The 21,597-nt window shown below is 36.7% G+C and overlaps 2 protein-coding genes across 7 annotated transcripts; both read left to right on the forward strand.

The window, feature by feature from the left end:
* The first annotated feature begins 390 nt into the window (after positions 1-390).
* Positions 391-3,416, forward strand: LOC137816285 (probable CoA ligase CCL5). Of its 2 annotated transcripts, none has more exons than XM_068619367.1 (5): positions 391-2,029; positions 2,538-2,683; positions 2,766-2,833; positions 2,914-3,016; positions 3,091-3,416. In XM_068619367.1, exons 1-5 carry the CDS (start codon positions 817-819, stop codon positions 3,202-3,204), a joined length of 1,644 nt encoding a protein of 547 aa, XP_068475468.1. In that variant the 5' UTR covers positions 391-816; the 3' UTR covers positions 3,205-3,416. The 2 variants fall into 2 exon arrangements, with proteins under 2 accessions (XP_068475468.1, XP_068475469.1); XM_068619368.1 differs by having other exon boundaries at positions 539-2,029; positions 2,914-3,056.
* Positions 3,417-5,060: 1,644 nt separating this feature from the next.
* On the forward strand, positions 5,061-16,263 carry LOC137816286 (uncharacterized). Of its 5 annotated transcripts, none has more exons than XM_068619369.1 (18): positions 5,061-5,315; positions 6,152-6,355; positions 6,465-6,582; positions 6,894-6,998; positions 7,116-7,234; positions 7,379-7,459; positions 8,099-8,266; positions 8,363-8,432; positions 8,514-8,665; positions 9,599-9,763; positions 9,849-9,920; positions 10,508-10,628; positions 10,697-11,014; positions 11,099-11,250; positions 11,335-11,559; positions 13,748-14,341; positions 15,407-15,562; positions 15,693-16,263. In XM_068619369.1, exons 2-18 carry the CDS (start codon positions 6,227-6,229, stop codon positions 15,762-15,764), a joined length of 2,817 nt encoding a protein of 938 aa, XP_068475470.1. In that variant the 5' UTR covers positions 5,061-5,315; positions 6,152-6,226; the 3' UTR covers positions 15,765-16,263. The 5 variants fall into 5 exon arrangements, with proteins under 5 accessions (XP_068475470.1, XP_068475473.1, XP_068475472.1 ...); XM_068619372.1 differs by having other exon boundaries at positions 5,125-5,315; positions 6,215-6,355; XM_068619371.1 differs by having other exon boundaries at positions 5,185-5,315; positions 5,453-6,355.
* Positions 16,264-21,597: the final 5,334 nt, after the last annotated feature.

A 21,597-nucleotide genomic window follows, 5' to 3' on the forward strand; every position in this document is an offset into this window, starting at 1 on the left:
ATATGTAATATATAATACTGAATTTATCTCTTAAGTAATTTTAAAGTTTTTTTGTTTTGTGAATCTTACCATTGATAATTCTCACATATATTATAATACCGAAAAAACAATTAGCTTGATACATGAGAAACTTAATATAAATAATTTCTTTAATATCACTTCTTAATATGTTTCTTTGTAAAAAAAATTCTTACTACACTCATTTAATTGTTAATGGTGAGCAATATTTTATTGTAGAAACAAAATCTCTATTTTTTAGTTTTCTCCAACCCCGATCAAAATTGGTTATCATTGATTTTTTAAAAGATAACTTCTCATATTAATCGATATCTATTTTTATCTTATTAAACTCATAATTATATAACTAATTTATCTAACGTTCACTCCCTTGAATGCATGGAGTTGCCATAGACATAGAGAAAGCCCTGGCACGTGGGAAGGGAAAAAAGAGTGTGAATATGGCACGTGGGATATTTGTGATGGCATGAACGAATGAGGTGCAATTTCATTAAAAAATGAAGACACTCCGATCATAAGCAAAACGTGTAGTAAAAAGAAGAAGAATAATACGATGTTTGTTGTGAAGTGTTGGACGGAAAGAAACAGACAAAGAAATGAAAAGAGTAGGATGCTCTATTATTGGTGTATAAATTTTGAGAGTTGGAAAAGTAAGAAGAAGAAGAAAAAAGTGATTTTGAAGAAGAAGAAGAAAAAAGTGATTTTGAAGAAGAAGAAAAAAGTGATTTTGAAGAAGAAGAAGAAAAAAGTGATTTTGAAGAAGAAGAAAAAAGTGATTTTGAAGGAGAGGGAAAAGAGATGGAGGAGCAAATAGACCCAAGGAGTGGCTTCTGCCCCTCCAACTCAGTTTTCTACAGCAAGCGGAAGCCACTCCCACTCTCTCCCAACAACGCCCTCGACGTCACCACCTTCATCTCCTCCCGAGCCCACCGCGGAACCACCGCCTTCATCGACGCCGCCACAGGCCGCCACCTCAGCTACAGCCAGCTATGGCGAGCGGTGGAGGGCGTGGCGGGCTCTCTCTGGGACATGGGGATCCGAAAGGGCAACGTGGTCCTGCTCCTCTCTCCCAACTCCATCGACTTCCCGGTGGTGTGCCTGGCCATCATGTCCCTGGGCGCCGTCATCACCACCACCAATCCCCTCAACACCACGCAGGAAATCGCCAAGCAGATCGCCGATTCCAAGCCCCTCCTCGCCTTCACCACCCCTCTCTTGCTCCCCAAACTCACCAAGGCAGCACCCTCTCTACCAATCATTCTCATGGACACCACCGCTCACCCACCCCTTCCTCACCCCAAAATTGTAGCCACGCTCCATGAAATGGCCAAGAAGGAACCCCGGGCTGAGCGCGTGAGGGAGCGCGTGGAGCAGGACGACACGGCCACGCTGCTCTACTCCTCCGGCACCACGGGACCCAGCAAGGGCGTGCTTTCCTCCCACCGGAACCTCATAGCCATGGTTCAAATCGTTCTCGGTCGCTTCCACGTCGAAGACAACGAAACCTTCATCTGCACGGTCCCCATGTTTCACATATACGGTCTCGTCGCCTTCGCCACCGGCCTCCTCGCCTCCGGCTCCACCATCGTCGTCCTCTCCAAGTTCGAGATGCACGACATGCTCTCGTCCATACAGAGGTTCCGCGCCACCTACCTTCCCCTGGTTCCACCCATTCTGGTTGCCATGCTCAACAACGCAGACGCCATCAAGGGAAAGTACGATATCCGGTCCCTGCATTCGGTCCTCTCCGGTGGGGCTCCCTTGAGTAAGGAGGTTATAGAGGGGTTTGTCGACAAGTACCCCAACGTCACCATCCTTCAGGGTTATGGTTTGACGGAATCCACCGGCGTTGGTGCCTCCACCGACTCCTTGGAGGAGAGTCGCAGGTACGGCACTGCGGGCCTCTTGTCGCCGGCCACCCAAGCCATGATCGTCGACCCTGACTCCGGCCGCTCGCTTCCGGTTAACAGCACCGGTGAGCTCTGGCTCAGGGGTCCCACTATTATGAAAGGTGAGGAATCATTCAAGTATTCAACTTTTCTTTTTCTTCTACTTTTTCTTTTCAAGCATTATTCATAGTCATGCAAGTGGATTTGCTGCGTCACTCTCTGCTTTTCTTTCTCGGTGAAATTTTTTATTTATAAAGTTTTTTTAATTAATAGTGCGCTGTTGTTGAAAACTAATAAGGACAAAGACTCCTCCTATTACAAATACTATACACATGTTCCAGTGTCAGAATGTGCATCAAACAACTTCATGTGTTTGGTTTTATTCTCTATTCTATTCTATTATATTCCTACTTATTTAGATGGCTCAAGTGTCCTACACAATGTGAATGATTGGTTTAGGTTGATGTATAAACAATCAATTAAGAGTTCACTAGCTGAGCCTTAGATCATTATTTCTATTCAATACTGTTCAATCTTCAGTTACTTGGGACTTTTTAGCTGTAGATCTTTGTCATTTAGTTGTTTGTGTGATTAGATATGTAATTAACATTGAAAAGGTGGGGATGGCAGGTTATTTCAATAACGAAGAGGCCACAACATCAACACTTGATTCAAAAGGATGGTTAAGAACAGGGGATGTTTGTTACATTGACAATGATGGATTTATATTCATTGTGGATCGATTAAAAGAGCTTATCAAATACAAGGGATATCAGGTAAGTTATATTATGAATTGTGGCTAAGTTAGTTAAAGGAAGGATTATTATTGAGAAAAGGTGTTGTTGATGTTTGCTGCAGGTGCCTCCAGCAGAACTGGAGGCCTTGTTACTGACTCATCCTGCTATATCAGATGCAGCTGTTATCCCGTAAGTGTTGGAATTTCATCCATCCATGAACATATATTTGTAAAAAGAGTAGTGAATGAATGTAGTTTGGTAATGATCAGGTATCCAGATAAGGAGGTTGGGCAGTTTCCAATGGCATATGTGGTGAGGAAGGATGGAAGTAGCTTATCAGAAAGCCAAGTTATGGATTTTGTAGCAGGACAGGTTAGTAGTTTTACTGTTTCTTTGAATTGGATTTGTGACTGCTCAACTCATAGTATTAATTCAACATTCTGTAGGTGGCTCCTTACAAACGGATTCGAAAAGTTGCGTTTATCTCCTCCGTACCCAAAAATCCATCTGGCAAAATTCTTCGCAAGGATCTCATCAAGCTCGCAACTTCTAAACTTTGAGGAGATAGACGCATGCATGCACATGCATGGCTCTTTTCGTGCTGGAGTATCTGTTCTTTCTTCAACACTCTGTTGTCATTTTTAAAGAGCACCAAGTCTCCATACATTATTCTTAGAGGGAATCAAATTGTCTTGCTAATGGAAATAATATTTTCTGTCATCAAAACTTTGCCAATATTAATACAATTTTAATACATTTCGCCCTGCCACAATCTTTACATAATGACATTGTTAGTAGTTTTTTTAAGAAAAGTTGTAAAATATTATTTCTGTGATTATTTTAGGAATAAAATTATGGTCAATTACAAAATGAGAGTGATATTGCCAGATAATCAAAAGTGTATCTCTCAAGAACAAGAGCATGTAGTTTAGTGTGTATATATATATATATATATATATAATTTTTTTAGTAACTAATTAAATTATATAATGATTAATAATATCATGTAATAATTGATATATTTTTTAATAATAACTCAAATCCGAAAGTTTGTAGTGACTTAAGCACAAGCAGCTACCCCAACTGTGACAGTGCTGGCAGCAACCACCGAAGCAAGGATCACAAGCGGCAACCCTTCAACCATGGCTCCAAACTCAATCTGCGAGAGTGAATGAACATAGAAAATAGACTTGCGAGAGTGAAAATAAACTACGCAAATGAAGGACAAACCAAGTAGACGAAGGGTAGAAACCAACGTCGAAAGAGTAAAAAATGTGTAGGTTAAAATTTAAAAACCACTATATTACATCGGTTTTTGTTGACACTAAATATATTGTTGTAAAATTCCTATTTCGCACTAGTGATAGATGGATTATCTTTTGATATTTTTTATTTAGTCATTGCAAGATGAAGAATGAAGTCACCTTTTAGCAACCACACATTAAAAAATTTCGTAATTGTCAAAATACTTTAATACTTTAACTTAAGAATCTACTTAATATCTTTAATATATAATTATCAATATATAATATCAATATCAAATTAAGATCCAACATTGTTTGTTAATTTTCTTTGTCCTTTAACTTTATCTAATCTTAATACTGACGCACACTTTGATTCCGAGTAATATGTTCATCATTGTTATTGCACTTTCTTTGTGATAATTTTGGTTAAATAACACATCACTAATTTTACCTTATTGCTAAAGTTAAACGGATGATATGCAACTAAACTAAGCTTTAGTAAAATGAACGAGGTAGCAACATGTTTATCGTTGTTGTCACACGTGCTTACTTAACAGGTAAACTATATTTTATATTTTCATTACATTCAATCTTTCTTAAACTGATATTATTTCAACTATAGTTTTATTAACTCGAATTCGTTTAGTATTAAGTATTGATTTAAAATGATATTATGTATATTGAACATGTAATTTTAAAATTACGTAAAATATTATTTTGTAATAGTTTTTATTTATTTAATTCTTTATAAGCTCAAAATACCTTTTTTTAATATTTCGGATTACATAATCCGAAAGTCTTTTTCTAGATTCAGAATTAGCTTCTGAATTATGTAATCTGGAAGCCTTTTGTGATTAGCATCCGAATTACATAATCCGAAAGTCTTTTCTAAATATGAGATTGACTTCCGAATTATGTAATCCGGTATATATTTGGATTACATATTCCATTGGCTTATTTCAAATGCAAAAAAGAGTTCTGGATTTTATAAGTCTCAAGAACAATTCCGGATCCAAAAATAGCTTCCGGATTATGTATGGAGGTGACACAAAAAAGGAAAAAACGGTATTTTTACATTTAGTATGGGGGTGGCAGAAGAAGGTATGGAGGTGTAGGAAGAAAGAGTTCTCTGGGCATAGATGAAAGGCAAGCAATTGGGCCAGAATGGGCTTGTTGGGAGGGAGCGAGCCCAGTCCAGAAGGACTTGCAGACGACCAGTTGGTATTCGTGAAGTCTATGCAGAGAAATGAAAAAGTTTGGAAGGAAGGCATGTGTGAGTGTGAGGTAATGTGCATACGCATATAACAGAATAATATTTATATAGGAGATTGAGAAGCAGAAGCACATAGCAGTATCATCATCGTCGTCGTCATCATCATCATCATCATTGCCTTCTGGAAAGATCATAAGCCTGCAATCCATCTCCGGTGAGCACTTATTCTTCCTTTTGTTTTCCTCCTAAGCTATCTAGAATCTTCCAAACTCAGATCTCTTATCTTTCTTCGTCTCTCACTCCTGCTCGCCTCTTTACTCTACCCACGCCAACTTCCTCTACTCAACCTAGGTATCACCTTCATCTGCTAAAATCTTTTGCAATCCTCAATCGCACTTTTATATGCTATTCCTAATTTAATTATGGATTCTACTTTTTCTTTTTGATTTTTTTTTCCAGAATTTCCCGATTCCTCTGTCCAATTCCTTTTCATATTTGATTTTTTCCCGACTGAAATGGGCTATCAGAATCTGACCAATCTTTTATATACCTAATTGCTTTAGCGAATCCCGAATATATTTTGTATCTGTGTTGCTTTGTGTTTATTTTGATTGGATGTGAACATAGCCATGGTCACGTGTCATTGCATGGGCATCAGACAACATTATTTTGATTGTTGCTAGATGTTTTTATCTTTGGATAAATGTATCACCAACATCTGTTAGTTCCCGAAAACCTAATTGATGTGTCCAATGGTTGATGAGTAAAGAGGCACTGCATAGTATAATCACATTTATATTGAAATTTCTAGGATAACTTGTTATCTACTTTGTTATTAATAGTTTGATTTAATGACTGAATATGGAGGTTTACTGGGTTTTATATTACATATCTTTTGCACACTGATGTGGTTTAGCGTTGCCGACCATACATAGTGTGTTCGTGCGGTTTTTGCTTCAATGTCCTGTTGGTTCTACTGATGCGTCAATGAATCTCTTTCACTCTTTGGGTGATTAATATGCCCTTCATCTGCATTGTGTTGAGTTGCAGCTACTTTGGTATCTTTTTTGTCTGGGTTAGTTCTGTCGAATTCCTTGGTTCAACACTTTGCAGCTGAACCGACACATGGCGGGTCAGTGCTCCAATGAAGGCTCCAGTACTGGAAATATTTCAGCAGAGTGTTCAGATTCAACTGTTCAGCTCAATATCAAGACTCTGGATTCCCGAATCTACAGTTTTCAAGTGAACAAAAATGTAAGCTATAATATCCGATCCTGTCATTCTTGTGTTTTTTGAGTCCTATTGAGGTAAATATCAATAGCTTAGTGTATAACCCTCAAACTGGTCTTCAAAATCGTTTCAGATGCCTGTTTCGTTGTTCAAAGAGAAAATTGCAAATGAAATTGGTGTTCCAGTTAGTCAGCAACGACTGATATTTAGAGGAAAAGTCTTGAAGGATGAACATGTTCTTTCTGAGTATCGTATCCTTCAAATTGTTTTTTTTCCTGACAGCTTCATGCTTAATGGACCTAGATTTTTCTCTGTTTTAAATAATTTGTTTCATCATGAAGTGAGTGCATTATTTATGTGCAGTGTCTTTTTTTTTTTTTTTCTTTTCTTTTCAATATCCTTATTAGTTGGCTTTTGGAAATTGGGATTGCTTGGCAGAAGGAAATGCTGTGACCCATCACAGAATTTTTTCATATATGGTGAAATGAGTTAGTATTTTATTTTGAAATCATACTGTGATATTAATCTCTTTGTTTTATAACCAAATCCTTAACCATTTAAGATGTTGAGAATGGACATACATTGCATTTAGTTGAAAGACAACCAAATCAGCCGCAGGCTTCTGGTACAAGTGCTGATGAGCCCACTGGTACGAGTAGTAACCGAGGTATAACTTCAGGCTGCAAGGACGGTCCTTTTTATTTTTTTTTCTTTTCAGCTTTTTAGACATTATCCGACATCTGTTGTATTGTACTATGCTATTGATAAATTCATCGTTTGGAAGGAAATGATGTGGGCTCAGGTCCTCCTCGTAACCGTGTTGGGCAAATTTCACACAGTGTTGTTCTTGGGACATTTAACGTGGGGGAACAGGGCGAAGGAATTGTTCATGACCTCACTCGGGTTCGTTATCATATTCTTTACATCTATCTTATGTAGTTCGTGTTCATGCATTCTATTCAGTTTTCAGGTAGGTATTGGCAATAATGATTTGCTTTGATATTGCCTGAGAGACATTACATACCGCTTTATTTTATTTTTTTTCAGGTTATTGGGCATGTTTTAAATTCTATTGGAAACGGTGGCCAGAGTACAGTTAATGGTCCTAATGCTGCGCAAACTTCTTCAGTTAGTACTGCTTTCGCTTGAATACATGATCATGCATTGTTTTGTTTTCTATCATTTGTATGATTTCCTGGGGTATTGTATTGATATGATTAATTTTCTTAACCATGAGTGACTGAGTTAGTTTACATCCATTTTATTGTCTGATTTCTCCTTCATATTTGAGTTCTCCTTGCAACCTTGCATATTTAATTTTGCTTGCCTTTTTCAATTTCATCTACTTAAATCATGAAGCAATATCATGTTGTGGTATTTATTTCAGGTGGCTTGTGTTTCATAGCATAAAAATATTTACCTATTGTCCTTACAGTGTCAAATCTCAAGTACCTCATGAATGCCTGATAAAAAAAGTACCCTGTGAATGATTATTTATCTTAATTTTGTAATCTTTTTTTTTCTGGTTCAATGAATATATATGTACTTTTCCTTGCAATACTAACACAGACTTGTACTGATACACATTGAAGGAATTCTGTTTCACTTTGTTAAGCCCTCTTATTTGTTATTATCAGTTTAATTTGTGAATAAAATCGATACAGAACACAGACTTGTACTGGTACACTTTGAAGTCAGTAAATGTTGTTTTTCCTACATGCATTATGCAATATATATCCTTTTGAACTAGGTTGGTGTTTATATCAGGCTCATCCAGGCAATGAAACTGAAGGAATGCATGCTGGAAATCAAAACCCAGCAGGAAACCAGGCGCCATCTGGACAAACATTTCATGGTCCGACATTCCAATCTGTGTCTCATGTTGTTCAGATTCCTGCAGCAGCTGGATCCATAGCCCTCCCATCTCTCAATGCAGTAGGAACATGACCTCTCTTTTGGCACTCAATTTGTTGTGGAAATTTAACACATTCTTCATGATGTTTAACTTTCTTTCTTTCCCCTTCATTTCAGCCAATTCCTGATTCATTGAACACTCTGATTGAGTTTATGAATCAAATGGAACACACACTGACACAAAATGGTGATGATTTTGTGATTGCTGCTCCTTTATTTTTAATTTAAAAGGAAATTAAATGTTTATAGTTGCTTAATGCTTATGCAGGTTATCAGTCAAATTTTTCACTAGCTAACCCTGGAGATCAGCGAGTGGAATTGCCTTCTAATTCGCAAGGGTTGCCAAATCTAGAAGCATTAAGTATTGTCTTACGTCATGCAGAACGGTTACTTGGTGGTCAAGCTGTTGCTGCACTATCTGTAATTAACACATCCTATTTACAAATATTATTTTTCCCCTAATAATAAATACACTTTTCTATAATCTGCAAGTATTAGATGTTTACTGAAAGTGCAAGACTTGTACGTTATAGATTTGCTACATAAGTTTAAATTTTGGGTAAAATAAAATGGCATAATTCTTTTATTAATACCCTGAAAGCATGAATGCACCATGTATTTGTCTTTGGAGAGATTATTAAGTGTTGTTAAAATGACTGGCATGTTGAGTATGCTCATTTTAGAGGCCGATGGAGATTTTTTATTTATTTATGTGGACTGAAAATAATTGGGGACTCTTCCTAGTCTAGGGTCTAGTGTAATAAACTTCTTGAATTTAAATAAACCTTTACTTTGATGTTGGGGTATTTACTAATCTTAGCAGGGTTGGTATTGGTGAACTGTGACAAGACATGCAATTTTATCTATCTTGTCAGTTAACCAGTTCAAGGATGTGCACACAGATCTCATTCTGCAATGTCATTTAAACCTGGTTAATATATCTGGGATACTTAGTCAAACTCAAATCCATTTGAGATTTAATTTTAAGACAAGTCGAGCTGTGTTTGGGTTATTGTTGGTCAAAGAAGGATATCCTTGGTATCTTTTAGTCTGAACATACTTTTAGAAGGTTTGCTCTTTACAACAGTTAGCGAATCATGCACTCATATTTTGAGACATGTATTTATTGCATACTCTTGTTATAAAACCTCAATTCCACTGGTATATTGCTGTCCATCTTTGACCATAACCATATAACAAGATGTAATGATACGTAGATCTTACTTCTGTTAACCCTGAAATGTTGTTATTATGAAGTGCATATTTCATTGTAGGATTTGTTTGTGAACCAATCTTACTATCTTCAGCATTTATCTTATCTGATTATGTTTTACTTGTAATGTGCGACTCTAGCATATTGCAGGACGCTTGGAAAGAGAAAGAGCTTCTGCTGATCCTCGTATAAGAGGTCAAATACAGTCAGAGTCAGTGCAAATAGGACTTGCTATGCAGCATTTGGGTGCACTTTTACTTGAACTTGGCCGGACAATGTTGACATTGCGAATGGGACAATCTTCTGTATGTTTTGGTTATTTTCTAAAGTGATTTGGTTTACTTTATTGTGTGAAAATATCGTTCATTAATGACTACTTTCAAATTTCAGGCAGAATCGGTTGTTAACGCTGGACCAGCTGTTTACATTTCTTCATCAGGGCCAAATCCTATAATGGCGCAGGTTTGTCAGCTATTTTTGATATATTTGAAGTTCATTTATGGTGATGCCTCATGCCAAGTTTAATTATTTAAGTACTGGCTGATGTTTTGGTTAAGTTGATTGTTCCTTAATAAACTATACCTTGTTGATACTTAATTTTAGTTGCCTTAATTTTAGTCCAAAAACCAGAAGCCCTATCAGTGATGATCCTGTTCTGGCTGTATATGAGGATGATTTTAATTGAAAGTTTTTTTTATATTACATCCTTAGCAAATGGTTCCTCCAAGTTTGACAAACATAATTAAAAGGCACTACTTTAGCTACCAAGTTTGATTAATCAGATACCAACACAACCATGTGGGTTCAGACTGCTAGACACAACTACAGAGCATTTTGTGTCTCCGTAACTCGTTGATGTTGGAATTTCAGTTATCTGAATTTAAACCATGTGCAATCCAGTTGTGGTTCACTAGGGGTGGGTAATTATGTGTACTCAGCAGTTCAAATTACCAAAACTCACCTCTTATTTGGTGATCACGTTTCTATCTGTGTGGGTTTTGATTGTTTAAATTTGCTATTTGGTCCTAATTATCTTCTGTTATTTTCAGCCTTTTCCACTTCAGACAAGCTCCCTCTTTGGTGGTCCAGTTCCCTCCTCAACTCCTGCTACTTTGGGTACCATTGGTATTGGAAGTGCTCCTAGGAACGTAAACATTCATATACATGCTGGTAAATAAAAACTAATTGTACTTCAACCCGTGAAATATTCAACTCTTATTAATTTTTCTTCATATCAGGTACCTCTCTTGCACCAATTGTTTCAGCAATTGGTTCTAGGACAAATAATGGAGAAGGGACAAGAAGTGAACTGCATAATGAGCCTGGTTCTGGTGGTTCAGGTTCATCACGGGTACTACCTGTTAGAAATGTCATAGCCACAGCTATCCCATCACACCCTTCTGGTGTTGGAGTCTGTAGTAGCTCACAAACTGGGTTTGGTGTTTCTACTTCACAGCCACCTGATTCAGCCTCATTGTCATCTGTTTTAGCTGAAATTGATTCTCGCCTTAGGAATGTTGTTGGTAGTATGCAAGGGGATAACACAGTTCGATCAGGTGATTACCATTTATGGTTTCGTTATATGTAGTCTTTTGATAGATTAGCATTTAATTTCAAAACACTTATTTGCATCCTTTCAGGGGAAATGGAATCAATCAGCAGGGACTTGTCTTCTGGATCTGAATCAAGACCTTCTGCACTAAATGCACAGCAAGATACAACGGAAATGAATGGTGTTGGGGCTGCCAGTGCTTCCTTAGTTGGCTGTACTTCTGAAAGTGAGGCACAGAAGGTAATACTTTTCACATCCCTGATTATTCGTCTCCTACATGCATAGCTTTTTGTTGACTGATATTTACCTCTCAATCACCTCCAGCTCCAAACTGAGGCAGGCCAAACCTCTAGTAATGATGAGAGAGATGTTTTGGTTGACAAATTTGTTTCTTCTTCAAAACAAGATTTACAAAGTTGTTCTAGTGGAGAAGCAATAGTAAAACCAGAAAATGACATCGATGTTCCAGCTGTTAGTGACAGACAAGATGTAACTGAACCTGCCAAAGCTGCTCCACTAGGATTGGGTGTGGGTGGCTTAGAGCGTAAGGTAAGATTATTGGTTATGGTTTCGTGCGTAAGAAGCCTGAATTTCCCAATTGTTGTGCTATGCTACGCAAATTGACTTGTTTTCTATAATGTTAGAACTTGGAATAGTATTTTCATAATATTTGACAGGCTGCTGAATGAGTCTTTTATTTGTCTTAAAAGTCATATATTTGCCTTTTGAAGTTATATTCTCTTAATGATTTTTCAGCATACACCATTCCTCTATATTTTTTCAATGTGAACACATTATCCAGTATGTATTGCTCCAAAGTAATCTATTTGAAAATCTTTTTAAAATTAGCATAGGTGGTGTATAGGGCTTTGGATATTGTGTCTAAGCAATTGGAGAATTTTTTTATGTTATGTACTAGTTAGAAACTGAAAATAATTTAGATTTAGGTTTTGGTTGTTTTGTGTTGCTTGTTCATAAGATGCCTCATTTAATGTTAGTATATATCTATGGTGCACGTGGGATATGATACGAATCTAATAGAGTCTGGTTATTCTTGAAATAACATGATATGATACATGCAAGATATATATTTAAAAATGTATAAAATTTCATAAAACACTATTTATATATATCACTGCAATTGTACAAATACCAATTAAAATCACATTTCTTAGACATTGTCAAAATAAAAATTTATAAATTATTGCCATCATACATTACTTTCTATTATTTACATGTAGGAATAACATTATCTATCTCATTACTTTCTTAAAATAATTCATAGAGAACAATTTCCCTCTTTGGTCTATGAAGAAACAATGTTTATATGGTTCTATGTTACACATGTATGTTTCTTGTAGTTTTATTGGATATAAATGCTTTAACTTCTCCAATGCGTATCTGTGAAGTATCCAAAAGTATTGGTATCTGATATGTGAAACAAATAGAAGTACTTGTACTTCATAGGTTTGGATACTTTATTCACACACACATATAGGTGAAGTATCCTAGAATATTGGTGTATCCAACATGGACACGAGGCAAATTGAAGAATAAGCGTTTCTAGGTATATATATATATATATATATATATATATTCACTTTAATGTGTCACTGACATTTTGCTATGAATCCCATTTTTGAGGCAAACAGTAGGTGTTGATGTAGCATGATAGCTTCTTAAAAGTGATTTTTTTTCATTGGATTTCGTAATTGGCTGTTAAGATGAAGCAATTTTAGAACATTCTTTTCAGAAGCTAATTTTGATATAGATGCAAGGATGTAATTAATGTGATGTTTGGGGATGTTATATAAAACTTTGTAGAAATTATTGGAGCCATTGGTTTGAGAAATTATTTTCTATTTTCGTTTTCTTTTAAAAAAAAAAATGTCAACTTGTTCTCCTTTGTTTTGTTTTCAAAGATTTCTATTAGGAAACAATGATAGCAAAGTTGTTTCACGTTTCTTCTAAATTTTTTGAAATTAGGAAACAGTGAAAAAAATTGCATATTCTTTCAAACCAAAAGTTTACCATGATAGGAGCAGGTTTGCCATTCTACTCTTCCAACAAAGTTGAAGCATCCCTTTCCTGGCACCATCCACATGATGGTAGTGAAAGTATACCCATTCCTTTCCTTCTCCAATGTTTGTGTAGGGCTTTCATGTGTTGTTCTGGAAACATTTATATTTAACTAATTTACTTCCAGGGGTGTGGAATGAGAATATTAGTATACTTATAAATTGTAATACGGGAACATGTATTTCAATGGATGAAAACTCAAAAACAAGTCATTCGGTGGCAGCAAAATATTGTAAAGAATTTGAACTGTGGAGTATTACGTAAAATGGCACATTATTACCTCGTAAAAGACCAGTTTAGTCCCTGAAAGATTTAAGGACAGTCACATTAGTCCCTGAAATGAAAATGTTGGCCAGTTTTGACAATTTCAGTGATCATATTGGTGTTAGTAAAAGACTTATTCGGTCAACCTTTTGATGAAAAGGTTATTTTCATCCTTTAATGACTATTGTTACTGATCCCAAATCTTTCAGCGACCAAAATAGCACTTCAATCCATTGTTAGCAATGTATTTTTCACAATAACACATTTGTGCATTAGCACAGATCCTTGGTTGTGATGATTTTGGAATTCTATATATCTCTGGTCTTCCTGATGATTATTGCATTGTATAACTACATTCTTGACTTAACTGTTGGAAATTTGCATGCCAAAACAGAAAAGAACCAGACCTCAACCTCCTGTGAGTAAAGTTGCTGATGATGGATCATCCAGTTCTTCTGTCAATCAAAATCAGCAAACCAGAACAGATGGTCAACATATATTGCAAAGTCTTGCAAGTCATGGATCTGCTTTGAATTCAAGAAATGCTAATGGGCCACCCCAGCGGCCCTTGCCCTCCAGTAATCCCTCAATTGATGTGGCTGGTTTAATGTCTCAGGCCTTACAAAGTCCTGCTTTGAATGGTTTGTTAGAAGGGGTTTCGCAGCAAACCGGAGTTGACTCACCTGATGGTTTGAGGAATATGTTGCAGCAGTTCACACAGAGTCCACAGCTGATGAATACAGTCAACCAAATTGTCCAACAGGTTGGCAGTCAGGATGTGGGGAATATGTTTGCTGGAGCAGAAAGAGGGCAGGGTGGCGGTATTGACATTTCAAGGATGTTTCAACAGATGATGCCCATTGTATCTCAAGCTCTTGGTGGGGCAAATCCTTCTTCACTGTTCTCTGTTGAAGAAGCTGAACCTGGTGCATCCTACCAAGATGGAACAGTTAACAGAGATGAATATTCTGATAATCAAACTTCACAGGTTTGTATCCATTTGGTAACAGAATTTGTCTGGCTGTATTACTGGAAGTCAATGTTTAGTAATTTCTGTGAATTTTTTAGAACCATAAATTTTCTTACATATTTTGGCAGTAGATGGAAGTCCTCTTCTACTATTATTGGTTTAGTGGAGGGTGTAATATTACTTTTTTTCTCCATTTATGAGGCGAGTTTCTTCTTTTGGAGAATTTTAAAATGAGAATACATGGAGTATCATCAACATGTCCGTCTTTGTGACTAGTTGATGCTGTATTTTTTAATTTGTTCTCTTATGATTTGTGCTCTCAGCATTATTTAGTAGTTTACTTTTTCTTATAGTGGGACTTGCTTGTCTTCATGAATGGTAGTTCCAGGTCCTACTAGGACTGTTGGACCTTACTCATCCCTTCGGACATCCCCAAAAGAGACTTTTGGCTGCAGTGTCTTAAAATGTAGTTATTAACAATGAAGCTGCTAAATAAGGGAATTATGGGGATGTTGTACCTTACTCATCCCTTTCAACATCCGCAAAAGAGATTTTTGTCTACAGTCTTTTAAAAAAGTAGCTATTATTTCATGAAAATTTCACTGTAACTGCTGTTTATAGCCTTCCTTATAAAACTTAGTTATATATTTGTGAGATATGGTGTTTTATGTTCTAATGAACTGGTTCTAAGCCTACCCCAGCCCCCGGGCAAAGAACCTTAACAATCCATGAGTAAAAGGTATCATCTTTGTTTTATTAAACCTGTAGTGTTTGCTCCTGTTGAAAAGATGGAACAAAAGGACTCTGGCAGCCGGGCCAGCCGGGATGACCCAATAATCTATATGAGAGGGTGATAAACTTAGGCTAGTCCGTGTTGCCTGTAAATCAAGCCCTTTTATGTTTTTAATAACTTTCTTTATTATTAAGTAGTTAAATGGGCTGTGCCACCTACCCCTTAACTTTGTGAGTGAGCATAGATTGCTTCTTAGAATAAACACTTTTGGCAATGCCTAGCAATATTGCTAATTTGTTTTCTAAGCTGTAATAGTAGTCCTATTGTGACATTTTCCTTGTGTTCTCCAGCTCGACCTTCAACCACTGGCTGAGAGGATTGGACATTTGAGTCCTTCTGTAGATATTTTCCGTGCAGTAGCTGAAAATGCTGTCCAGCTATCAGGCTCTGGAATTGCTTCTAATGATCTTCTGGATGAGTTATGCCACAATGAGAGTCTTGCCAGGGTAAGTAGTCCTTTATGTTATTTGTTCCTTGCTAGCTGAAAGTTGTTTGGTGCACTGCCTTAATATACAAGCAACTTCTAAATTCTCGATGCCCAGCCTTGTAAAAAAAAATATTTTCTTGGTTGTGCAGGAATATGTAGATATGTTGCGATGTGATGTAAGTAAGCTGCTCGAGGGACATTCTGAGCCGGACAAATTCTAGTTGTAGTGTATTAGTACACATTTTCTGCTCCATTGCTTCTATTGTCACAACTCTTGACCTTCCCGAAACTTCTAGAAAATGGGTTATGGCGTGTAGTGTTCTAAATAATTGATTGATCATTAATTGATCTGGAACATTTTGACGTACTTCCAGATCAAGTGTGAAAATTAACTTACACCACATGCCAGACGGATGTTTCAAATGTAGCATTGAGGCGATGACTATTTTTTCGTAGACCTCACTATTTTCTTCTCCCGCCTCTTGTTCATTAACAATCTGGAATGTAAGAATTCGAAAAGCTTGTTTTATATGAATGGGAATGAGAAAAAAAAATTAGGGAGATGGAGGAAGTTGGAACCTGTTTAATGGCCTTCCACTGCCGCATTGTCTGCTCTGACTTACCCTCTTTTGGGCTTAATTCTGACAGTGGATGTTTCATCAAATAGTCTTGTACTTCTTCCATAAATGACTGAATCTGGTTGCATTGCTACTGTGTTTACCCAGGATTGAAGTATATTTTAAAGACCGAGGACTATTTTTGAAAAAAATTCAGCACCTCTGTACCATGTACTTCTCATTAATCTCGTGAGTTTTGGTATGTAAGATTATTTATTATCATTTAAAAAAAATTATATATCAATGTTAAACACATTTACTCTCCTTACGCGTCAAATATGATATATTTTTCTTTGGTCAATTCATCTTGAACTAGTTTTTTCTCTCACTTTTCATTTCACTTCATTCTAAACTTCCTTCATTCTAAAATGTAGCCTTTATTGTTCATTTATTTGATCAAGTTAAATAGTGAAGGGAAATAAGTTAGATAAATCAATAAAGAAATGTTTATCTTTGCATACTATTACATTTTCTATTGAAGTTTATACTTTTATAATAGTGCAGTCTTGTATTTCGTGTGTTGCAATTTCCTTGACCCCAAATGGCATACTTCGAATTTACTTGTTTCAGAGTCGATACTAAAAATATTTGCACTGTGGAGTATGAACGAAGAATTTTAAACTACGAATGCATATTATATTAGATAAACTTTCTCTCGTTCCTAATCTCCTTCCACTTGCTTTATTTTCAAACTTATTTAATATTTTTTATATAAACTTTTATGTTAGACATCACTAGCCAACTTAACATTTTGCATTTTAGGAAAACTGACACTTCAAGTAATAACAATCATCTATCACATATAAAAAATTTAATAATAAAAAAATAAATATAAAAAGAAAATATAGAAAGATTAGGCTAAAACACTATTGTTAATTAGACGTCGTTTTCATTCTTTTTGACTCGTAGAATGATTAGGTGTTGCAATTTTTAATAATATCTTCTTTTTCAAGTGAAGATGGTTGCTTGTGGTGATTAAAAAACGTTGTTGGATTATAATATGTTTTAATGTGTTTTTAGCAGTGTTGGTACAAATTAAAATATATTTTAAAATTATATTATGAATTGTACAAAATTCTGTTGAGTCTCACAAAATTTTAACAAAAAGTCCTTTTAGAAAATCTTTTCAGAAATTTTGGCCAATCTAAGTTTATTCTATTTTCAGATTTTTGAAATTTGGTCATAGTTTCTGCAATTTTTTCCAGAGTTTATATTACGTTGAAAAATAAAAAAAAAAATCACAGTTCTTTCATACTTTGAATCCAACTAAGGAGGCATGTTCAAAAATAAAATACCAAAAAGGTACCAAAGTTCTATTTTCAAATGATAAAGTAAGTCACAGACTGAACAAAATCGATTTTCTTGAAAATAAAACGTTCTGACTTTCTTCCTAATATCTCCTTTTTGTGATTTGTTTATCGACGTCCCTCCTTACCTGGATGAAAACAACATATGAAAGTACTTGTGAATTTCTTCAACACAATACAGATCCAGAATAAAATTGCATAAAGTAGGACGAAATTTCACAAGTTTCGGTAGAGGATAGATAGCCTTGGTTTTTACAAAATTTCTGAAAAATCCACCCGAAATAGTTTTTTCCCAAAATTCCAGGTAAGAATCTCCACTGAATTTGGGACAAAACGCGACAAATTTCAGGTCAACCTGATGAGTATTCACCTAGGAAAGAAATCAAACAGTTTCACACACAAACAAACCTTCCTTTCAGTCCTGGCACTGATCAATAAAAAATTTATTCCGAATCTTGTGGGACGAATTTGGGGCTCAAGTCTCAGCCAAAACTCAGTAGACACAATGACGAATGTCCGGTAAAAATTTCAGACCAAAATACCCTAAGAGTAAGGCGCAGTAAGTCCCAGACCGAGGGTGAACGAAACTGGTTTTCCGAAAACAAAACGTCCTGACTTTTCCTCCCCGTATCTTCTTTTTGTGATTTGTCTATGGACCTGCCTCCTTACCTGGGTGCAAACAACATATGAAAGTACTTGTGTGAATTTTTTCAACGCAATACGGACCCAGAATAAAATTGCAGAAAGTAGGACGAAATTTCACAAGTTTCGGTAAAGGATAGTCTTGGTTTTTACAAAATTTCAGAAAAATTCACCTGAAATAGTTTTTTCCCGGAATTCCAGGTAAGAATCACCACTGAATTTGGGACAAAACGCGACAAATTTCAGGTCAAACGGATGAGTATTCACCTAGGAAAGAAATCAAACAGTTTCACACACAAACGAACCTTCCTTTCAGCCCTGGCAGTGATGAATAAAAAATTTATTGCGAATCTTGTGGGACGATTTTGGGGCTCAAATCTCAGCTAAAACTGAGTAGACACAATGACGAATGTCCGGTAAAAATTTCAGACCAAAATACCCAAGGAGTAAGGCGCAGTAAGACCCAGACCGAAGGTGAACGAAACTGGTTTTCCGAAAACAAAACGTCCTGGCTTTTCCTACCCGTATCTTCTTTTTGTGATTTGTCTATGGACCTGCCTCCTTACCTGGGTGCAAACAACATATGAAAGTACTTGTGTGAATTTTTTCAACGCAATACGGACCGAGATTAAAATTGCAGAAAGTAGGGCGAAATTTCAAAAGTTTCGGTAGAGGATAAGCCCTGGTTTTTACAAAATTTCTGAAAAATTCACCCGAAATAGTTTTTTCCCGAAATTCCAGGTAAGAATCTCCACTGAATTTGGGACAAAACGCGACAAATTTCAGGTCAAACGGATGAGTATTCACCTAGGAAAGAAGTCAAACAGTTTCACACACAAACGAACCTTCCTTTCAGCCCTCGCAGTGATGAATAAAAAATTTATTGCGAATCATGTGGGAGGAATTTGGGGCTCAAATCTCAGCCAAAACTGAGTAGACACAATGACGAATGTTCGGTAAAAATTTCAGACCAAAATACCCAAGGAGTAAGGCGCAGTAAGTCCCAGACCGAGCGTGAACGAAACTGGTTTTCCGAAAACAAAACGTCCTGGCTTATCCTCCCCGTATCTTCTTTTTGTGATTTGTCTATGGACCTGCCTCCTTACCTGGGTGCAAACAACATATAAAAGTACTTGTGGGAATTTTTCAACGCAGTACGGACCCAGAATAAAAATGCAGAAAGTAGGACGAAATTTCACAAGTTTCGGTAGAGGGATAGCCTTGGTTTTCACAAAATTTCTGAAAAATTCACCCGAAATAGTTTTTTCCCAAAATTCCAGGTAAGAATCACCATTGAATTTGGGACAAAACGTGACAAATTTCAGGTCAAACGGATGAGTATTCAGCTAGGAAAGAAATCAAACAGTTTCACACACAAACGAACCTTCCTTTCAGCCCTGACACTGATCAATAAAAAATTTATTGCGAATCTTGTGGGACGAATTTGGGGCTCAAGTCTCAGCCAAAAATCAGTAGACACAATGACGAATGTCCGGTAAAAATTTCAGACCAAAATACCCTAAGAGTAAGGCGCAGTAAGTCCCAGACCGAGGGTGAACGAAACTGGTTTTCCGAAAACAAAACGTCCTGGCTTTTCCTCCCCGTATCTTCTTTTTGTGATTTGTCTATGGACCTGCCTCCTTACCTGGGTGCAAACAACATATGAAAGTACTTGTGTGAATTTTTTCAACGCAATACGGACCCAGAATAAAATTGCAGAAAGTAGGACGAAATTTCACAAGTTTCGGTAGAGGATAGCCTTGGTTTTTACAAAATTTCTGAAAAATTCACCTGAAATAGTTTTTTCCCGAAATTCCAGGTAAGAATCACCATTGAATTTGGGACAAAACGAGATAAATTTCAGGTCAAACGGTTGAGTATTCAGCTAGGAAAGAAATCAAACAGTTTCACACACAAACGAACCTTCCTTTCAGCCCTGGCAGTGATGAATAAAAAATTTATTGCGAATCTTGTGGGACGATTTTGGGGCTCAAATCTCAGCTAAAACTGAGTAGACACAATGAGGAATGTCCGGTAAAAATTTCAGACCAAAATACCCAAGGAGGAAGGCGCAGTAAGTCCCAGACCGAAGGTGAACGAAACTGGTTTTCTGAAAACAAAACGTCCTGGCTTTTCCTCCCCGTATCTTCTTTTTGTGATTTGTCTATGGACCTGCCTCCTTACCTGGGTGCAAACAACATATGAAAGTACTTGTGTGAATTTTTTCAACGCAATACGGACCCAGAATAAAATTGCAGAAACTAGGACGAAATTTCAGAAGTTTCGGTAGAGGATAGCCTTGGTTTTTACAAAATTTTTGAAAAATTCACTTGAAATAGTGTTTCAACAGAATTCCAGGTAAGAATCTCCACTGAATTTGGGACAAAACGCGACAAATTTCAGGTCAAAAGGATGAGTATTCAGCTAGGGAAGAAATCAAACAGTTTCACACACAAACGAACCTTCCTTTCAGCCCTGGCAGTGATGAATAAAAAATTTATTGCGAATCTTGTGGGACGAATTTGGGGCTCAAATCTCAGCCAAAACTCAGTAGACACAATGACGAATGTCCGGTAAAAATTTCAGACCAAAATACCCAAGGAGTAAAGCGCAGTAAAACCCAGACCAAGGGTGAACGAAACTGGTTTTCCGAAAATAAAACGTCCTGGCTTTTCCTCCCCGTATCTTCCTTTTGTGATTTGTCTATGGACCTGCCTCCTTACCTGGGTGCAAACAACATATGAAAGTACTTGTGTTAATTTTTTCAACGCAATACGGACCCAGATTAAAATTGCACAAAGTAGGACGAAATTTCACAAGTTTCGGTAGAGGATAGCCTTGGTTTTTACAAAATGTCTGAAAAATTCACCCGAAATAGTTTTTTCTTGAAATTCCAGGTAAGAATCTCCAATGAATTTGGGACAAAACGCGACAAATTTCAGATCAAACGGATGAGTATTCAACTAGGAAAGAAATCAAACAGTTTCACACATAAACGAACATTCCTTTCAGCCGTGGCAGTGATGAATAAAAAATTTATTGCGAATCTTGTGGGACGAATTTGGGGCTCAAATCTCAGCCAAAACTGAGTAGACACAATGACGAATGTCCGGTAAAAATTTCAGACCAAAATACCCAAGGAGTAAGGCGCAGTAAGTCCCAGACCGAGGGTGAACGAAACTGGTTTTCCGAAAACAAAACGTCCTGGCTTTTCCTCCCCGTATTTTCTTTTTGTGATTTTTCTATGGACCTGCCTCCTTACCTGGGTGCAAACAACATATGAAAGTACTTGTTGTATTTTTTCAACGCAATACGGACCCAGAATAAAATTGCAGAAAGTATGACGAAATTTCACAAGTTTCGGTAGTGGATAGCCTTGGTTTTTACAAAATTTCTGAAAAATTCACCCGAAATAGTTTTTCCCTAAAATTCCAGGTAAGAATCACCACTGAATTTGGGACAAAACGCGACAAATTTCAGGTCAAACG

This window comes from Phaseolus vulgaris, chromosome 1 (genome assembly GCF_000499845.2).
Source record: "Phaseolus vulgaris cultivar G19833 chromosome 1, P. vulgaris v2.0, whole genome shotgun sequence".
NCBI classification, from domain to species: Eukaryota; Viridiplantae; Streptophyta; class Magnoliopsida; order Fabales; family Fabaceae; genus Phaseolus; species Phaseolus vulgaris.

What these genes read in the sequence shown, in the direction of transcription:
- LOC137816286 (XM_068619369.1), top strand. Translation starts at nt 6,227, where the DNA reads ATGGCGGGTCAGTGCTCCAATGAAGGCTCCAGTACTGGAAATATTTCA. An exon ending in AAGCTGTTGCTGCACTATCT is followed by an intron (nt 8,666 to 9,598) that starts GTAATTAACACA and finishes GTGCGACTCTAG; the next exon opens with CATATTGCAGGACGCTTGGA. An exon ending in TGCGAATGGGACAATCTTCT is followed by an intron (nt 9,764 to 9,848) that starts GTATGTTTTGGT and finishes TTCAAATTTCAG; the next exon opens with GCAGAATCGGTTGTTAACGC.
- LOC137816285 (XM_068619368.1), top strand. Translation starts at nt 817, where the DNA reads ATGGAGGAGCAAATAGACCCAAGGAGTGGCTTCTGCCCCTCCAACTCA. An exon ending in GGGTCCCACTATTATGAAAG is followed by an intron (nt 2,030 to 2,537) that starts GTGAGGAATCAT and finishes TGGGGATGGCAG; the next exon opens with GTTATTTCAATAACGAAGAG. An exon ending in TCAGATGCAGCTGTTATCCC is followed by an intron (nt 2,834 to 2,913) that starts GTAAGTGTTGGA and finishes GGTAATGATCAG; the next exon opens with GTATCCAGATAAGGAGGTTG.